Source organism: Ixodes scapularis, unplaced genomic scaffold (genome assembly GCF_016920785.2).
Source record: "Ixodes scapularis isolate PalLabHiFi unplaced genomic scaffold, ASM1692078v2 PGA_scaffold0__279_contigs__length_252992795, whole genome shotgun sequence".
NCBI classification, from domain to species: domain Eukaryota; kingdom Metazoa; phylum Arthropoda; class Arachnida; order Ixodida; family Ixodidae; genus Ixodes; species Ixodes scapularis.
In genome coordinates this window covers 75,505,117-75,523,597 of record NW_024609835.1, presented here as the reverse complement: position 1 = coordinate 75,523,597, position 18,481 = coordinate 75,505,117, and the positions used below count along the sequence as shown (strand labels likewise).

General features: G+C 47.9%; 1 protein-coding gene across 1 annotated transcript in view; it reads right to left on the bottom strand.

The window, feature by feature from the left end:
* Positions 1 to 18,226, bottom strand: part of LOC120836366 — a 72,452-nt gene extending 54,226 nt beyond the window's left edge. The window contains exons 1-2 of the mRNA XM_040205193.3: positions 18,220 to 18,226; positions 17,987 to 18,134 (exon numbers count right to left, since the gene is read on the bottom strand). Coding sequence (XP_040061127.1) covers positions 17,987 to 18,134; positions 18,220 to 18,226 — 155 coding nt within the window. The remainder of the gene's footprint in view (positions 1 to 17,986; positions 18,135 to 18,219) is intronic.
* Positions 18,227 to 18,481: the final 255 nt, after the last annotated feature.

The window sequence follows — 18,481 nt, the reverse complement described above, 5'->3', positions numbered from 1 at the left end:
CGTAATTTCGATTAAAAAAAAAAAAAAAAAAAAAAAAAAACGTTGTGAACGTATTTACACAGCGTGAGCCACAGCCACCTGAGATTTCCGCCCTAGCTATCTATTTCTTTGTTTTCACATTTCGACTGTGTCGTGATCACGTTGGCATCCGTCCACTTTCCACTGTCGTAGGGGCGTTGCCACCGGTACTCTAGTTCTTGAGTCTAATCCATTAGCGTACAACGTCGAAAAAAGCCCATTTCGTACGGGCTATATCAGCAACTCCGGTAAGGTCTCACTAATAAATATCTATCGTCAACTGCAAAATCGAAAAGGGAATACGTTGAAAGAGTTCGCGTCTTTCCGATAAAGCATCAATTAACGCGACGGCAGAGGGTCAGGCGAACTGGTGACTGCTCAACAACATTTCGAAACCCGAGACAAGGCTGAAAGACAACACTGAGTGGAAAGGACCGAAATACAACAACAGATAGGCTGCATCTGCAGCGTTCTGTTTCTATCCATAGAGTGGCCTCCCGTATCAAAACGTGCGCCCGACACTGTAAAAAAATAGACCAAACGTGTACGCATATATCCACTTCCTACTCACAAATTCTGACTGAACGCGGCATCAGGGATCGACAAGAAGCAGCGGGGATCAAGCGTACACAATCGAAACGATCCGATTAGAAACTAAACTAGCTTAAAATACTTCCGTGCGAGGCCTTTCCCCCGCAAAAAAAAGGAAACGGCGACGTACGTGCCGACACGCTACAGAGACGCGCACTCGTTATCGATTCACGGGCAGGCAAGCAGGCACCGCCGTCGTCGTACGCGCCGCCTCCACGCCCTCGGCGCGGTGAAGAGGTGCACCCGCGACACCCACCCAATCGCGATTCCAAAATTCCGCACTGAACCCGTCGCGCTCTCTTCCTGTTTAGATCTGACCGGCACAGGGCGTAAGCAACGTCAAGAGCATCTCCTCCGCCCCCCTCCGCCGCCGCACCCAAGGACGAAGCACCGGCAAAAGACGAGAGAAAGCAGCGCGCGGCCTCCACCCAGTGATCTCCATCCCACCGCTCGACTCTCCTACGCACTGCAAAAACGCGGTACACGAAGAAGAAGAAAAAGAACGTGTATGTCGCGTCTTCTTACCGCTTTTCAACCTCTTTCCGTCAGTTAGGTGGCTCGAGTTTGACGTTGTTGTCGACCGGTGGGTGGTATAAATCCTCCACTGGCGGGCAGTCTGCATTGGAGCGCAGCAGCGAAGGGATTCGGAAGCGGCCGCCGCCGATCAATACTGGAGTGGCGCCGCACGCGGCAGCAGCATCCGTAGGCTTTCTCTTTTCGGCCGCAGCCTGCCGCCGCGCAGACACCACGCAACACACGGAGAGGGCGAAGAAAAACACACCCAACGCCGTCCGCGGGTTTTGGGCGGTCGTGACGCGCACCTCTTGCGCTGTCGGGGGAGGACCAGTGCTCGAACGGCAAGATTTGTTGGCCCGCCGCGCAAAACGAGACAAACAGAGAGAGAAGTGCCGCTCTCGTTTGGTTTCACGAGGCAGCGAAGAGGAGCATCTTCCGCGCAGCAGCGGCTTCGGAATCGGCGGCGCGCCGGTAGGGTGCTCTCTCTACGCGCGCTGCTGGCCGCACCGACGTAGGCGCTCCTGGCGGAAGAACTCAAAGGCGACGAAAGAAAGAGAGGAAGCAGGCCGTAGGAGAGGAGGAAGAGGAGGAGGGAGGGCTGATGCCAGCGACGCTACGCGGCAGATTAGATCCCTAAATTGCGGCATTGGCTGTGGCGGTGGCGTGGGTGGCGTCATCGGTAAATGTACAATATTGAACAAGTGGGCGGGGCATTGCGAGAAAAATTACTTTCTTTTTTATTTGCTTTTTTTTTTTTTATTATTTTTCAGTTTTTGGTTTTTCTCAATGACATCTGAAAGTTCGGAAACGAAAGTCGGCCAAATTAAAAAGAGAGTATCCCACTTTCTACTTCCCGCGCGCGTACACGCATTCACAGTTTGTCAGAACACCTGTTCGCACACGATTCATCGGAACCATTCGGGAGATGGGGGAGAGAGATCCTCCCCTCCCCCCTTTTCCACTGACATGTCATCATTTGGGGTGTCGCGAAATTTTGTAGAACCTCAAGGTTCGACTAGTTCGCCGAACCTTCGACCTTTAACTAAAGGTCGAAGAAGTTCGACTTATTGGCAGTGTTGCACCGGCTTCTACACGAATATTTGGAATTTCTAGAAACAAAGAATTTAGAAAGTAGAATATTTTATATTTTATAAAATGGTCACCAACGTTTACACCATATAAAAGCGAAACTATTCTCTTTTAATGCTTTCGTCAGTTTGTAATGTGAACCAGTGATGCCAATACACCCAACAAATATTGCACTTTTCCTCCTCCAAATAAAATCAACCGAGTTTTTTTTTGTTTTTTTTTTAGTTTTCGCGTTTGCACACAAAAGTCGAACTTCAGTCGAACCTTTGTCGAACATCACGCTGAAAGATGAAAAAGTTGAATTTGGTCGAACTCGAACCTGGGCAGGCTCGCGACATCCCTAACCTGCATGATAGGGTACTTTTACGCGACCAAAGTTCCGTTTTTGTTGCTACCCCAAGAGTTAATCTTGTTTTGTCTAAAACGTGCACTTCCATTGCACGAGCGTTTGCGCGACAAGCGTTCTCTTTTTGAGGTGAAGACCTCGCGCAGCCTGCCAACACCCTCAAACCGCTGGTTCAGAAAATAAGTATGTTCTATACAGTGTATTCCAAGGTAAACATAAACATGTAATGGCGGAACTTCCTGGGGCCGAGATAACTTCCGGTTGACCAGCTTCATGTGTATGTTTCAATGAGCAGGAATGTGCTGCGCGTCTTTGAAGTTTTTATCAGCAAAAAATCGGAAAAGGTATGTTGAAAACCCGACGTAACGTAGATCGGTGTGTGTCTCTGGACCATGCGGTGCCAAGAAAAAAAACACCGAACCTAGTTTTATTTGGCTTCCGCGGCGAAATTTACCAAACCCTACCTGACGGGCCAGTGGCAATTTGTGTACCCGTGAGACATTCAACGAAGTTAGACGCCCACGAATCAACCGAGGCATCGGTATGTAATTGTTTCGTGTTTTTCGTGCACGAGAGAGCTTGCGTGGGAACAGCCTCGCTTCATCAACTGCGCGACGTCGCTGTGAGTGTTCGAGCTGGCCAAAGCGGAACTAGGCTACGTCTGTCGGTCGTAGTTGAAGGAAGGTACGAAGGATTGTGCAACTGGTGCTCGATCGAGACCGGGAAAAAGCGAGCGGTGCGTTTTCGACGACGAGTGGAGATCTCGTGATTGTGACAATGTCGGCCCACCACGGCCATCCCGATATTCACGCGGATACAGGTGCAGGTACGGACGTCAAAAATAATTTTAGATTCTAGAACCCAGCTGGGGATAAAGCAAGAAAACTAGTGTCGCATCCAATTTGTTACGATCATGCGAGACATATCGCATTTGTTCGAACTGTTCTGTTTGGGCAGGCAAACACACAAGCGCTGTTGTGTTCGACGACATGGGTAAGTAATAAAATCGAAAGGAGGCTACCGATGCCGTTTCACGTCCTGCTTTAATCGTGTCACGAACAGACGCTTCATTACATGCTGAAAAGAAAAAAAGATTGGCTCTGGAACTTCAAAAATTGACGTGTCTGAAATTAAAGTGGAACCGAAACTCTCAAAATTTACGGGTTTTCTCTCTTTTTTTTTTTTTAGTTTGTCCGTTGGTTTTTGCCGTAGTTTGTTCGGGGCTCACATAAACCGTTTGTTCACAAGTTCACATGCACTTGAAAAGTGACGTCATCAAATAATTCTGCTCTAAAACAAAAAAAAAAAATATATATATATATATATATAACCTATTATTTTATGTATTAAATATTCTATGCAGCAGTACTGGTAGTACCAAGTTGGTCTGTGTTACGAAAACCTGCGTTTCGACTAAAATGAAAAGTTATACCTGGGCGTAAACTAATTAATCTTGATTTGCATAAGAACTCAAGTGGGTGATTTGTTCGATCAAGTATTTTCGCTGTCCGGAGGAGTCGGATGTGTGTATCTTATTTAAAAAATTAAGCGATCCCAGCGTTGAGCGTGAAATCGACGCTCGCGTGACAAAGACTGTTCGCGCTCGACGGCCACGGCTTGCTGCATCTTTTATTTCTCGGATATCTGCCATAGCAAAGTTGCCCAGCTAGTAACAAGGCAAGCAAAAAAAAAAAAAAAAAAAAGGTTTGACGTCGACAAAAAGAAATTATTAAAAGTTAACTGAACTCGGGAGAAATAATTTTTCCACGGGCTTCCGAGAAAGCAAGATGCACCACTTTGCAGCGAACTTTTTTTGTACTTAAATATAGTACGGGTTTGCGAGGTACTTGAGAACACAACTTCAGGGTGCATATAGCTTTTCCTTGCGTTCGACTGCATCTATGTCATCTATCTATTGTATCAATTCGAAAATGGCAGCTTCCGGTCTGACACAAGAAATTAAAAGGCGTGCCGTCCTGGCTGCCTTGGCCGCCGATCACAGCGAGTTTAACATAGCCACATTCTTGAATGTGTCAAGGTCATTCGTTTTCAAGGTCAGAATACAGCTTTCAGGTCCTGATGGGGAAATTTCATCAATGGCCAAGCAAAAGAAAAACTAAAAAAAAAAAAACGTTTTTGGCGGTAAGACGTTGTCAGGACGGCGAGTTTGTCCGGCAGGTGCAGGACGTTGTGAACGACGATCCCAGGAAGTCAATGAGGACCGTCGCCAAGAGCCCAGTATCAGGCCTGTGGTGCATGGATACTTTAGATAGCAATCATACGTAATGAGGAGAGGTCAGATTAGCTCACAAAGGAACCAGGAAAACCCCGCCATCGCCGGTTCAAGCGCTTGTCGAACACGCTCAAGCAGCCCAAGGAACCGGATGTGTTTTGGTTTTCTTCCGACGAGAACATCTTTGACCGAGGCAAATAATGCGAACAGGAGAAATGACAAATGGCTCTGTGGGAGCTCCGATGAGGTCCGTACGGTCATGCAGAGATAAAGTTTCCGTCATCTGTGACCGTCCTAGCCGTTGCGAGTAACGAGGGCTACGTCACGCTGCGGCACATCTTTAAACAGGGCCTTAAAGGGGCCCTGCAATGACTTTTTGACTGGTTTTATTTTGCACCGAACCTGAGCGCACTGAACGTAGTAACTTAATAAAACTTTTATTTTCTCAAATTTCGCATTATTTTAAAGTTATAGGCGAATTAGAATTACAAAAACAAGCAAAAAATAACCTCCTTCATGACGTAGTAGGTCCTGTCTCGAGTGGCCGTGAACTAGAGGAGGGGTAGTGAGCTCATCGAGCGTTCACGGTTGCCGCACTCCGGGTCAACGGCTCGAGAGGGCGCCACTAAAGCATATGTTGGATAGGCTCTATGAAGCGGGCGGCCGGGGCGGCTCGGCATTGCATTTGCTGCGCGATTAAAGACTATTTCGGCGTAACACTTCATTCGCCACAAACGACAGCAAACACGGGGTAAAGATCAGTTCAGAACGGGAGCCACTTCGCGCTGCTATGCCGCCAAATGGCCAAATCGCCAGCAGGGCCCGCGCCGAAGACCTTCGGAACGCTCGGAACCGGTCGGATCGTTGAGCCGGTGTACGACCGCAGCGCCGCCGCGTACATCCGGGGCTTTTCTACGCTGGCTGTTCGCCGTAGCCTCATCCCACTAGTTATTTCTAGTATGCGCTGTTTTTTCCGCCGCTTGGTGGCGGGTATGTCGACGGGTCTTTTCTTGTTTCCGTACTTTATAAACTGCATTTTTTTCTTTTCTGATCTAAAATACTGAACAAAAACTTCTTTTATAAATAATGGAAACGAGTCGCGCCAGTTATATTTTGTATTTCGACTACGAAAAAGTTTTTAGCGGCTCTGACCAGTAGTAAGCCTAGGACCAAAGACGTCACATTTTGCGCGCTTTCGGTACCGCGGGTCGCCCTCGTCGGTGGAGGAGGTTTCCGCGTCGTCCGGTTAAAATATGACGGACTGATATTTAGTTACTCTCTCCGTGCCCGCTGGCTTGCCCGGACCCCAAGAGACGTGGAAACCGCAAAAAAGGTAGACGCTTAAATATGATTGCAGGGCCCCTTTAAGGTAGAGTCGAAGGTCTGCATAGAAACCCTGGGTGTTGTAATTGAGTTTATGAATCGCCACCAGGGTGCCCCTTTTCCTTTAATCGCCCTTGTGCGCGTGAATAAAGAAGTGTAGCAGCGTTCGTCGGGGCTGGACGTGTCCTTTTTCCTTCGGCGTGTCCGCTTGGCCGCGGGCCGCCGCTGCCCTCCACGCCATCGTCGTCGTACCGTAAGCCTTCCTGCGCATATATCCTAATGCAGTATAGCCCCTCAAACACTACACTGGGCACTGTAGTCAAACCTTGGATAGAAGGGGTGGCCCAGGGGAGGCTGCGTATTTTTCAACGTGACTCTGTTCCATGCCACATGGACCACGCGGTCCAACATTGGCTGTCTAAACACCTTCACGACCACGTCACTCCAAACATGTGGCTTCCTAACTCTCGATGTAACCCCCTTGGACTACTATATCTGGGGCGTCGTCGAGAGGCAGGCCAACGAACAGACCCGCAACCGCAAATAGTCGTTAAAGACTACCATTGTGGACGCTACGGCCAACATCAACTACGACCACTTGATCAGGACATGCAGGCGCTTGCGAAGCCGCATCGAGTCAGTCATTGCCTCTAAAGGTGGTTTTATCGAATGAAGTTAGAGGACACGAATAGGAAACGGCATCTGTACCAAATTCCGTGCAAATGTTTTTTTTTTTTTTTTATTATTTCTTAAAAACACCTTTCCATCTTTTTTTTTCTTTTTTTTCTTTCTTTTGCTATGGTGTTTGTCATTTTTTTTTTTAATACCTCACGCACCCTGTATATTGAAAACAATACTGGCTGCCGCAGAGGCACAGCCGCCTACTCCGTGTTCAATAAAGATGTAAATAAAAGCAAGCACGTCAAACCCGCACTATAAATAAACTCACCCATATATTGTCGCAGTTGCCTTATGTCGCCTTCCCCCATAACGCTCCCCCCCCCCCCCCCCCCCCCGCGAAAAAAAAGTATATATATATATATATATATAATTAAGATTGTTAGTTAAATCGAGTGCACCAGAAGATCAGCCGCGTGATCAGCGAAACTTCATCCAAGCGACTCCAGCGTTGTTTCTTTTGCACTTTGGCCTTCTCCATTCTCGGCATGAGTAGTCCGTAAAGCACACGCGGAAAACACGTAGCGCGCGCACTTGCACAAGTAAAAGAAAATAAAGAAAACAAAAAACCTCGGACATTCGGACAGATAATTTCAGATCTTGTAATACAGGTTCCCAGTTAATACCGTCGCGCATAACATATATAGCTTAAAGGGACACTGACACCCCCCAAAATTTTTTTTTAGTTTTTTGCCAGGCGCTTCATTATGGTGTCGGAGGACTACCCAATTAATATTTTGCAACAGAGTAGCGTATTTTTTTAATAAAGCCAAAAGACGCAACTGCTCGAAACCGAAACCGAAACCCGACGGAGGTCGGAGAAGTGGAGAGAAGAGAGTGAGTGGCGGAAGTCACGTGGCTACACCCGACCGTGTGTTTTTTTTTTTTTTGTTTTTTTTTCTCCTTCCCGGTAGCAGACGACATGCGGCGTACGGGAACTGTTCGCCGTGGGATTCTTTTGCAGTTATGTATGTTCCGCTCGTCGTTCTGTACTCCAAGATGATTTGTTTTGTACATTGACGAGTTGGAGATGAGTAGTGAGTGCCCGTGGTGAATTTTGATCGGCTCCGAAAAGAATACACCCAAGATGTTGCGTGAAGAGCTGGCTCACATGTCCTGCGTCCGAAACAGAAGTGGCATTGTGCGACAGAGTTTCCGAAAGATCAACGGGATCGGGACCAATGGCTGGCTGCAATTCCTGTAGACCATTTACGGGCACCTCGGAAAGCGGACGCTGATTTATATGCTCCTTGCATTTTGTGGAAAGTGATTACATTGAGTTGGCAGGTGTCAAAAAGGAAATCCCGTACCATTTAATTCAGCGACGTGTCGTCCCCAACATTTGTTTCTTATTTTATTTTGTTTGTTTCTTCAATGATAATTGTAAAAAAAAAAAATGTAGACATCAAAAAATATCTGGAAAAAAAAAAAAAAAAAAACAGTTTCACGGGGGATCGAACCCGGTCCTACCGCGCGTGAAGGGGACGTCTTTCCCACTGAGCTACTGGGGCATACTGAAATTGGGGGATCTTTCCTTGGTGATAATTCAGCCAATAAACTGTAAGTTGGAAAGTTTGCTGCCGATTTTCCTCTAGCAAAAGCACTCCCGGGTCGAAGTCGAGATGCACAACGCATTGGCGACATTCTTACCTAGTAAAGAAATCGTACGCGTGCATATTCAACTCGAAGTAGACACGTCGTGCTTGACGTTTGCGCGAGCGATGTCTTCAGTCACGAGAAGGGAGCGACGGCTCGGCGACGTCTTCGTGCAAATCGGCTTGGTGGTCGGGCGTGTCGTACGGGATGAATACCAATTCTTTTAATCAGTCCCAAATTTCTCTTTTAAAGGCAGACAAAATTCGCCGGTACCACAGACGACAGTTCTGAAATAGAGGTCCCACGCCCGTCATCCGCTGCCATCGCCGTCCCTGCGAGTCCCACGATACGCGAAACGACGCCGACGACGCACGCACAGAATGCTTCCGGTTGTCTGTGGAACTTTTTTTTCAATCAACGTATTTGCAACTTTTTAGAAGCCACAAAAAATGGATTTCATATTTTTTTCTATTTTTAATACTGAGTATGTGCCTCCAGTGACCCACGACTTTGATTAAATTTGGTGGTCGCATCGATACCTTAGAAAACGGCCCGTGACCGCGGAAAAGAGAGTGAGCGAGACTCGAAACGGCCAGTTCTTGATCGGCGGTTTTCGGGCGGAAAGAAACCGAATTTCGAGCCGCAAATTCTGTTCTGGGTAGTTCAGCTCTCATATGTCACGTACAACTAAAAACCTCGGAGAGCATAAATACCCTGTCAGTGTCCCTTTAAGAAAAAATAATATTAAAAAAATGTATAAAATGACGGGCGCTCGTAGCTTTGCCACAGTTTGCACCTGCACAAAAGCAACGCCCCCGTTCCCACCCCGCCAGCCAGGCTGCCACAATAATCCCCACCGACAATCAACCCCAAAACACAACAACGACGAACAGCACCAGGTACGAAAGGCACCGAACACACTGCGAGCACACACCTTCCCCGACACGGCGCCGTCGTCGCCGATAAGACATCGTATTCAGCCCAGGCTCGACTCTACGCGGCCGAACAAAAGAAGAAAATAAAAACGCCAAGAAGGCGGCACATCGTGAATAGGGCCAAAAGCTGGAGAAGCGGACCGTATAAATTGGACGCTCGTTTGCGACCACACGTCTCCGCGAGGGAAGAAAACTGGAACGCCCGCAAGTACACAGCAGAGGGGGCCCAGGCAGCGCGGCGGCCGGCAATCTAAAGACCTCATCTCACACGTCAGAGCCGCCGCGCACGGCGTCGCCAGGCCAGCCCTCAAGTGCAACGACCACACAGGAGGTAGGGGGACCCACCGGCAGACCACCGAAAACCTCGGAGCCGAGCGGCCACGAAGTGCCGTTTCGACGACGTTCGTGCCGAAGGAACGTTTGACTTCCGCGACCCGCGGGTGACATCTTCGTCGGCGATCGGTCGCACGGGCAGCGCAATCCCCACGAAGATAACTAGCTATCTCACAAAAGAGATATATTGAGTACGCGGTACTTACGCAGTACAATAGTGCCATTCCAACTCTGGTTGTGTTTCTCCCACACACCTCGTACATCGCACAAAAGACACGGTGTTCACTCCTGACACGATGACAAAATTATCTCTGGACACAAGCATGTGTGCTTCGTGTACACGTGGATATGCTTCGAACATGCGTAAAATAGGTAAATAAACATACCGGTCAATCGATACATTAATCAATAAGAAAATAGCTCAGCGACGGTAAAGAACCAATATAATACGCGAGATGGATCGTTTATTCGTATTCGCGAATCGAAATCCAGCGCTCCATTATGAGGTGCGATCAAAACGTTCCGGGACTGATCTTGTAGCGCAAAACGAGAGGGCAACGCGGTGATTCGCGCGCGTCAGTCGAAGTCGGGAACGTTCGTGTCTCGTTGAGCCGAAGCATGTCGTTTTGCGAACATTTGGAGCTGCGCTACGCGAGTTTTCTGTGACCAGATGCACGAGCGCAAGACTTCAAACCAGGGGTACTATGTTGCGCTTTTTGGACTCCCAGGAGACTAGGGAGAAGGAAGTGACGTCAACGATACAGCAAACGCAGATTGGATGTTGATTTTGTTTTCTTCTGTCAAAATCCATGTCTGCGTTTGCTGTGTCGTTGACGTCACTTTCTTCTCCCTAGGCTCCTGGGAGTCCAAAAAGCGCAACATAGCCCCCCAGAACGTGAGCGAGCGTCTATTCTCCTCAGAACTTCACCGGAAGACAAAGTCGGAGAAGGTCGCTTCGTCTTCCAGCAAAGTTCTGGTGTTCTTGAAGCGCGAGTGCCGCACAGAACACTTGGCACAATTCGCTGGTTTTTGACATAAACCTGCTCAATCATTTCACAAGGTCTCCGTTTCAGATTTGCCGAGTTTGACGCAGAATTGATGTCTGCTCTCGCTCCGGTTTGCAGTCTATGGAGAACTTGCCATTGTGCTCGAGTACGTGGCCACAAGAACTCGTGCAGCGCAGCTACAGATGTACACAGAATAACGCGCTTTGGCACAGCGAGATACGAAGGTCCCGGGATCCGGACATCTCAAAGTATAGGACGTTTCGGTGTAGGGCGTTTCGGTGCGGTCTTTTCGGTGTGCGGTCTTTTCGGTGCACGGACTTTTCGGTGCACGGACTTTTCGGTGCACGGACAGTTCGGTGCATGCACAGTTCAGTGCACAGACTTTTCGGTGTAGAACATTTCAATGTATCGATGTTTCGGTGCACGGACCTTTCGGTGTAAATATGAGTGTCGATTTGTTTTCTCAGACTTGACGAAACAACGTAAAACAGCACATAGATACGAACGGGCTGCGAGATGAAAAGTCGGCTTGCAATGCAGCCAACACTTATGATACTTCTCATATGGTCATATGTTTGCCATGCATTATTCCATCGCCAGGCACCATGAATTTCCTAAAAATAAGTCATGACTGAAAACATAAGGCACGTTTCCCTCCTCGCGCTACAGAGACAGATCTACGTAAATACCAGGTATCCCAAACAACGCGCCCCGATTTCTTTTTTTTTTTTTTCTTTAAAAGCGGATTGTTTTATGCCAATGAAGCCAAGCGCTCTTTGATAGCAAGCGCCTTGTGAGAGTTGCACTATATTGAAATGAGGCCTAATTAATAAAATGCTAGGACTAATTAACTCGTTTTTTTAATGTTTTAGTAAGAGCCAAAATGTCAATGGGAAAGTTGATGGGCTCCTTCAGAAACACCCGAATAGCTGTTTGCAACGTAACACGGTTCGCGTGAATTTTTTTTTTTTTTTCTGAGTAGTAGAAAACATTTGTGAAACATGACAAAATACCCCGATAACGGGCCCGGCCCTTGTTGGCAAACGTCGTGGAAGAAAAAGGACACAGGAAGAAAGACATCTCAAAGTTCCACGAAGTTTCCCATCTTTTACCAAAATCTCGGGTTATTTTCAACATTCTCAACCTTCTTGCTCTTAAAGCCTTTCCTACACAGATTACCAATAATAAAGCCCCATACCCTTAGAGAAGACGCCGAGAACGCCTGTATCGACCCTACGCGTAAACACGATGCGATGCGTCTAAAGCGTACGTTGGAAAAGAAACACCGGCAAACGATCGTTTGTAGGTGTCCAAAGTCTCCAGTCCTCACGCAGGATGGTGCTGCACCTAACAAAGTCACTTAGGTCGTGTATCAGTTAGTGACTGCAAATGGATGACCAAGTCTACAAAATTATAACGTGCAAAAACAAAAGGCATTTCTAGCTAAAATAGTGCTCACTAGTTTCAGAAGAAAAAAAATAAATAAATAAACTCGTGATTTTGGTTGACCGTGCAACGAAATATCCGTGCACCGAAAAGTCCGTGCACCGAAAAGTAAGCACTGAAACGTCCTACACCGAAACGCCCTGCACCGAAAAGTCATAGACTCGAAGGTCCCTGGCTTAGACTACTGCGCGCGCGCGTAACATCGTACTGCCCTCTCTTTTTACGACACAAAATTAATCTCGCTACTTTTTGATCGCACCTCGTATCAGTGTTGAATGAGCATAATGCACCTAAAAAAAATGCTTGAAAACTGCAAAGTAAGCCCAAAAACCCCTTCCTTCAAGTAAAATAACACGCGCATTAGTCACAGGTCTACTTTCTAAAAACTACAGTAACCGCACCCTACTTTGAAAGTCAACTACCAGCAGAATATTCAACACCTTTTTAGCTGAGTATATGCACGCCCCCCAGGGGTGCTCAAGTGGGTGATCAAAGATCTCCCCCTATTTAAATCGTTACCATTCAAGTGCCTACAAATGAACAACGAGTTCACGCCATGCAAGCGAGAAAACGTGAATCTACAACGCACAACGGCTGTACAACCTAGAGAGCACGTGCCTTTCTTCACGGGCATGTGTGCCTCCGCTTTTGCGCGTGCACACAATTTTCGGTCGAAGGGTGTGACACTTCCAGCACCTTCCGGTCATTTTAAAATATTTAAGAAGGGCACTCCATACTGACCAAGTTTGGTGGCCTTCGAATAAGTCATCGCCAAAAGCAACCATATACTAAAAAAAAAAAACTAGTGGACGCTGAACATTTTCTTTTGCCAAAAGATAAGTGCACGTGGAAAAACGGAGTCATACGTGTCTGTGAGGACAAGCCTTGACCGCATCGCAATATAGCGATCTTACAGCCAGTTTCATTACGTCACCCATGTCGTCATGCATCGTGGGAACAGTACCCTTTCTGTACCCGCGGCAATTCCGCTGAGGGTCTGCGCGAACAGAGCACGTGGTGGACGAACTGTCTCGTGAACTGGCGACAGCCTCCTATGAACTACAGTTATGGCGGCATCCCGCATGCGTGGAACGCTATAGTGAAATCGGTCTGTTGCTGAATGCGAGTAAGCCGCCAAAGTGCTCGACGCCAGCAATTCAGGTATGCTGGTACGCGAGGCACTGCTCGGAGCCGTTTCGGGTGGCCCAGGTTTGATGCAGACATCAGAGCCACTGAAGCTGAGCGCGAGATTTGCCAACAATATCAATGATAATAGAAGACCAGTCAGGCGTTGATACATCTGCGATACATCAACGCCCGCCTCAACCATCGACTCATGAGGAAGCATCCACACCGACTTCGTCGGACCATCGTACGACCGTCGTCAACGTTTACTTACAGGCACAGCAGACGAACTTCGCGGTGTGCAGCTTTATCATCGTCACACGTTTCCGACATCTGCAGTGACAACAACTATTTTATATGACGAAGGGAAATTATTTAGCTTTTTTTTTTTAACAAAAATAAAAACACAGCAAGAACGCTATATTGTCAGAGATGGAAAATAGTACACCAATGTTAACCTGAAAACAAATGTTTAATGACGCGAGCTTGTGCCTACAAATTTCAACGGAAAATAGCTGTACATTGTGAGACGGCGACGAAAGAGCGATTGTCTCGAAGCAACGCGTTACCGCTGCTTTTGTACGTGTGGCATGTAACCACGTACACGGGCACTATGGCGATTTCACCATAGATTGCAAACCAGAACGAGAGCGAACATCAATTCTGCGTCAAAAGATAAAACAGAGACCTCTGAAATGATTCGGCAGGCTCGTGTCAAAAAGCAGCTAATATCGGGAAGTGTTTTAGGTGGCACTCGCACTTCAGGAACGGCAAAACATCGCTGGAAGACAAAGAGCGGTATGACGAAATTATCCGACCTCCCCTTCATTCCAGTGACGTTCTGCCATTCTTGATGCGCGAGTGCCACTCAAAACACCGCCCACATCACTGCTTTTAGGCATAAGCCTTTCTAAGTCATTCAAGAGGTCTGTTTTAGATTTGCCAAGTCTTACGTAAAATTGGTGTTCGCTCTCGCTTTGGTTTGCTGTCTGTGGAGAGATCGCCATTGTGCTCGTGCATGCGGTCAAACAAACTCGTATAGCGCAGTTTCAAACACTCACAGAGTGAGGCCCTTTGGCATAATGACGCAGGAAGGTCCCTGCCTTCGACTACTGCGTGCGCTTTATTGTGTTGCCCTCTTTCTGGTCGCATTTCGTACTCAATGTTTCAAATAAATCTGAAGAAACGGATTTCGGTTTCTCGTGTCTTCATGCTTCTAGCCATACCTACACCTACGACGATCAGTGACGCACCTTGTGCGGAAAGAACTTACAGCTATCTAGACTGGGGTTTCCAAACCAGAGACATCTCAGGATTACGGCCGAATGTATCGTGGGCAAAACGAAGAAAGATGTCAGGAACAAGAACATGCCCATCATGCACTCAACTGCGCAGTTGAGTGCAGGACAACCTTTTTTGTTCCGACGACACACCGACGTGTCATCTTTCAGGGAACAACGCTTGCCGAAGCAATGTACGGCCGACCAATAGCCCCTCGATCTTAGGGATCAGCTACAAGCAAAGAATGGGAAGCTTCGAGAGGCGAAGTGGCGGAATAACATTCGGCAGAATACTCCAACTACTTGAAAAACCAGCGGGACTGCGTCATGGTTACGGGTTATCCTGGGACCGATGCGCATTCGGTCATTTCCAACAGTGAGACGACAGAAAACGCCAACGCCGACGCTTGGACATATTTGACACCGACGACTCAGGAAAAGAGCCGTGAAGGTCGAAGAAAGGGAGCACCTCTCTTCATAATGAACCTAAACGCCCAAACACCAAGCTCACCAATAAAACGAAAACACAAGTGGGCGCAAGGCAAGACCGCCACCATGACAACAGCGGGGACGTCCACGCAGACCTCGTCTCAAACACTGGACGGTGCGGTGCGGTTGCAGGATCAAGCAGCCAGCACATTTTAAGATACCATGTGCTATTTGACCAAGGATGAGGAGACTGTTATGTATCCCATGGCAACGAGGACCAAGATTATTGACGTAAGCATCGAGCACGCGAGAACGAGCTGCGAGAATTCTATGTCAGCAGTGGCTAACTTCACTTTCAATCGTAAATAAACTAGAACACAAACGTAACATTAAAAAGAAAATCGAATAAATCGACATCTACCTGACAAATCGTTGGATCGGTAAAACTCGCCTCGGAGATGCGCATCATTAAATAGCCACGGTCCGCCCTCTCTCCCAAACCGGTCACACGCTCGGAGCGCCAAGATGCATCGGTCTATAGAGAAAACGTCTTGATCATAACTGCTCGTGGGAAAAGTAATTACGTCTATCGATTACTGCGCTTCAACTTAGGCAAATTATCGACTAGCATCGCATCAAGACGCACTCGACCCAGTTCAAAATAAAGCTCGGCAGCGCTAATTCTGGAATCGATTCGCGCACCTGCCGTCCGAAGCAAAGATATCGCCGCCCAATCAGCAAAAGGGAGCGTAAGGACGCGCAAAGGAGTGCAAAATATGAAAGATGGCATGGATCGATGATTCCTCCAGACCGTCATCTCGCTAACGTTTTCTCGAAGCGAAGCGCAATCAGTTGACCTTTCGGGTTGTATACGTCTAGACTCTCAGGCTCGACCGCATGGAAGGTTGTCAGGAACTCCCCCAGGCTTCGTGCTTAATTACATTATAAATGCTCACGGCAGAAAGAGATACCAGTGTGGGCACTCATATTCCCGCACTTTGATGGCCAAAAACAGACGGCCTAAAAAAAAAAAGAAAAGAAACGAGAGAAAAAAAAACGACCACCTTCAGCAAAACATGAGAGCCAAACCGAGGCTTCTATATTTTTAGAGTTCTTCCAGCTTCGAGTACATTCGTGATCTGCTAACTACTTTTGCGAATCGTTTCATAATCGTTTTTTTTTTTTCTACTTTTCCCGTAGTGATTGTGCCAGAAATTGAATTATTTGAAGGAAATCATTTTAAATAAACTTAGTAGTCATGCTTACTTTCAGGAGCCATCCCCGGAGGATCCATTACGACGGACATCGAACAAGGAGGCGGCAGCTCTTTTGCTAAGATTGGGGTTAAACTATTTGTAGTGCAGCAACTTTTCTCCGATCGTGTAGAAAGGCATGCAACAATACCAGGTGCAAGCCACAAAAATTTCGTAGAAATACCTCCTATAAAATCCGAGGTTAAACTGTCTGGCTTTACAGCCTATAAGTCCGCCAAGCTATGACGCTCACGACGCACTCAAATAATCAATAAATAGTTTTTTTGTCATTTAATTGGGTAGGAAGATACCCACAGAAATAGTGCACTAACTCATCACCTTGAACTAAGACGCATTGAAATCGGTATGGATTTTTTTTTTTTTTTTTTCAGTGACGCATTCAAGACCACACAGACCGCCAGGAAAACACCCGCTTTGCAGGGTCAACCCGATGTCGTGCTCTCGGTATCCACTCCAACTCTCTGCGGTACCTCCCTACAAACAACGTGGCATGTCGACATATGTCGACTCACCATCGGACACACGCGGTACCCAACAGATTGACCAAGTCCGTGAACACAGCCTGTCAACGGACCAACGGAAGTGGGAATCGACCCCAGGCAACAATGCTGGAAAGACGCGAGCCAAGGTCCACAAATATTTGAATTGCGTAGTACACTCCCGTTGAAGCGAGGTGTATACACGGTGTTCGATTAGCACTTGCATATGATAGGCAAACGGAACGGAATCGACTGACTTCCGGATTAAAAAGTGACCAATTTCCTACACTTTTTTTTTAATTATAGCCGAGGATAATTTCAGATTCTTCAATGGGCGGGAGGGAGGCACAACGCGGCGTACGGCATAAAACGAAAGGCGCTTCGGCAGGTGCAGAAAACGCGCGAGTCACGGCATCGTGACGGGGTCGGCCCTGACCGAGGGGAGTCCCACGCGCGATTACGGAAGCGGTTCTCGAACGAGCCGCGACGTCGACCAGCCGGACCCACCTAGAAGACAAGGCCTGCGCCTTTCCTGCCTAAACGTCATCACTTATAAGAGGACTCACACAGCGGCGCCTAGCTCGCGTCAGCGTCGCCGTCAGCGCGTCTGTCTCAGAACAAGCGTGACGCCAGCAAGCGCGACGGAAAGACTCACACGTCTGCGGCTTTGCGTCAAGCTTAGGCGCATCTGCCGCTTGGAGTGGGTCCCGGATCCACTAACCATGACGTCATGGGCAGGCCTCGTCTTTTAGGTGGCCCGACTGCTCGTGCGCCGAGAAACTGCAGCCCCGAAAGGAATGCTGGTCCGACACTGCGGACGCTGTTCCACTCGTGGGATATACGTATGTGGAAGGCGCGAACGCCTGGTCCGTGGGTCTTCGGATATTGCTCTTGGGCTTGCGCTAAAATAATTTGTAACAAAGTTATTCGCAGGGTTACACCTTTCGGAATGTAGCTTTTGATAGAGCTGCACGTAATTTGCAAGATGAAGCGAAAGGCGGTGTAAACGGGGCTGCGGGAGTGTCAAGCGGGTACTTTCAGAAACCGCAAAGATGCTTTCGCGAACGAACGAGTTCGCAGTTTCGGTTTTGTCCGAACAACAAAGCTCAGAATAGGGCGTAACATTGCTCCAACAGATGCCAATTGCCAAAACTTTCCTCTTTTTTTTTTTTTTTTTTTTTTTTTTTGGGGGGGGGGGGGGGGGGGGGGTTGTGTCAGACGATGGCGTTTCAAAAACAATGCCAGTATCAACCTTCGCAAGAGTGAAGTGCCTAGAAGCATGACGCACCTTTCGCGGCGCAACTGCTGCAGCAGGGAAGCGAGATGTCGCTCGGCCGTCGGCGAGCTTAGCCGGGGTGTGGGTCTCCGTTCGGCCCTGGGTTCACCCGAAACGCCCTTGAGGGGCACGGGGCTGGCTGCACCCGCCGCCGCTGCTGCTGCGAGGATGAAGAACACAAGGAGTCAAACAAGGCACAGAACGGTAAGGCGTTTAGGGAGGTCGGTCCGCCCGCCTTCTGTCACCGTACATGTTACAGAAAAAGCAAAATAGCATGTTCGAAGATCAAATAAAATCACGGTAAGTGGATACTTATACAGCTTGGGCTGTGTTCCAAATCTGACCCAAACGGATCCGACTTACTCCGGCGAGTCGTGTTACGTGACAACACAAATTGAAACACGTTGGACGCGAGCAGGTTTTAGAACGCCATGGTGCAAAACCCTTATCCTGGAGTAAGACCAAGTGAATTTTGTAACAAGGTGTAAAGTTGGGTGAGTTGGTTGA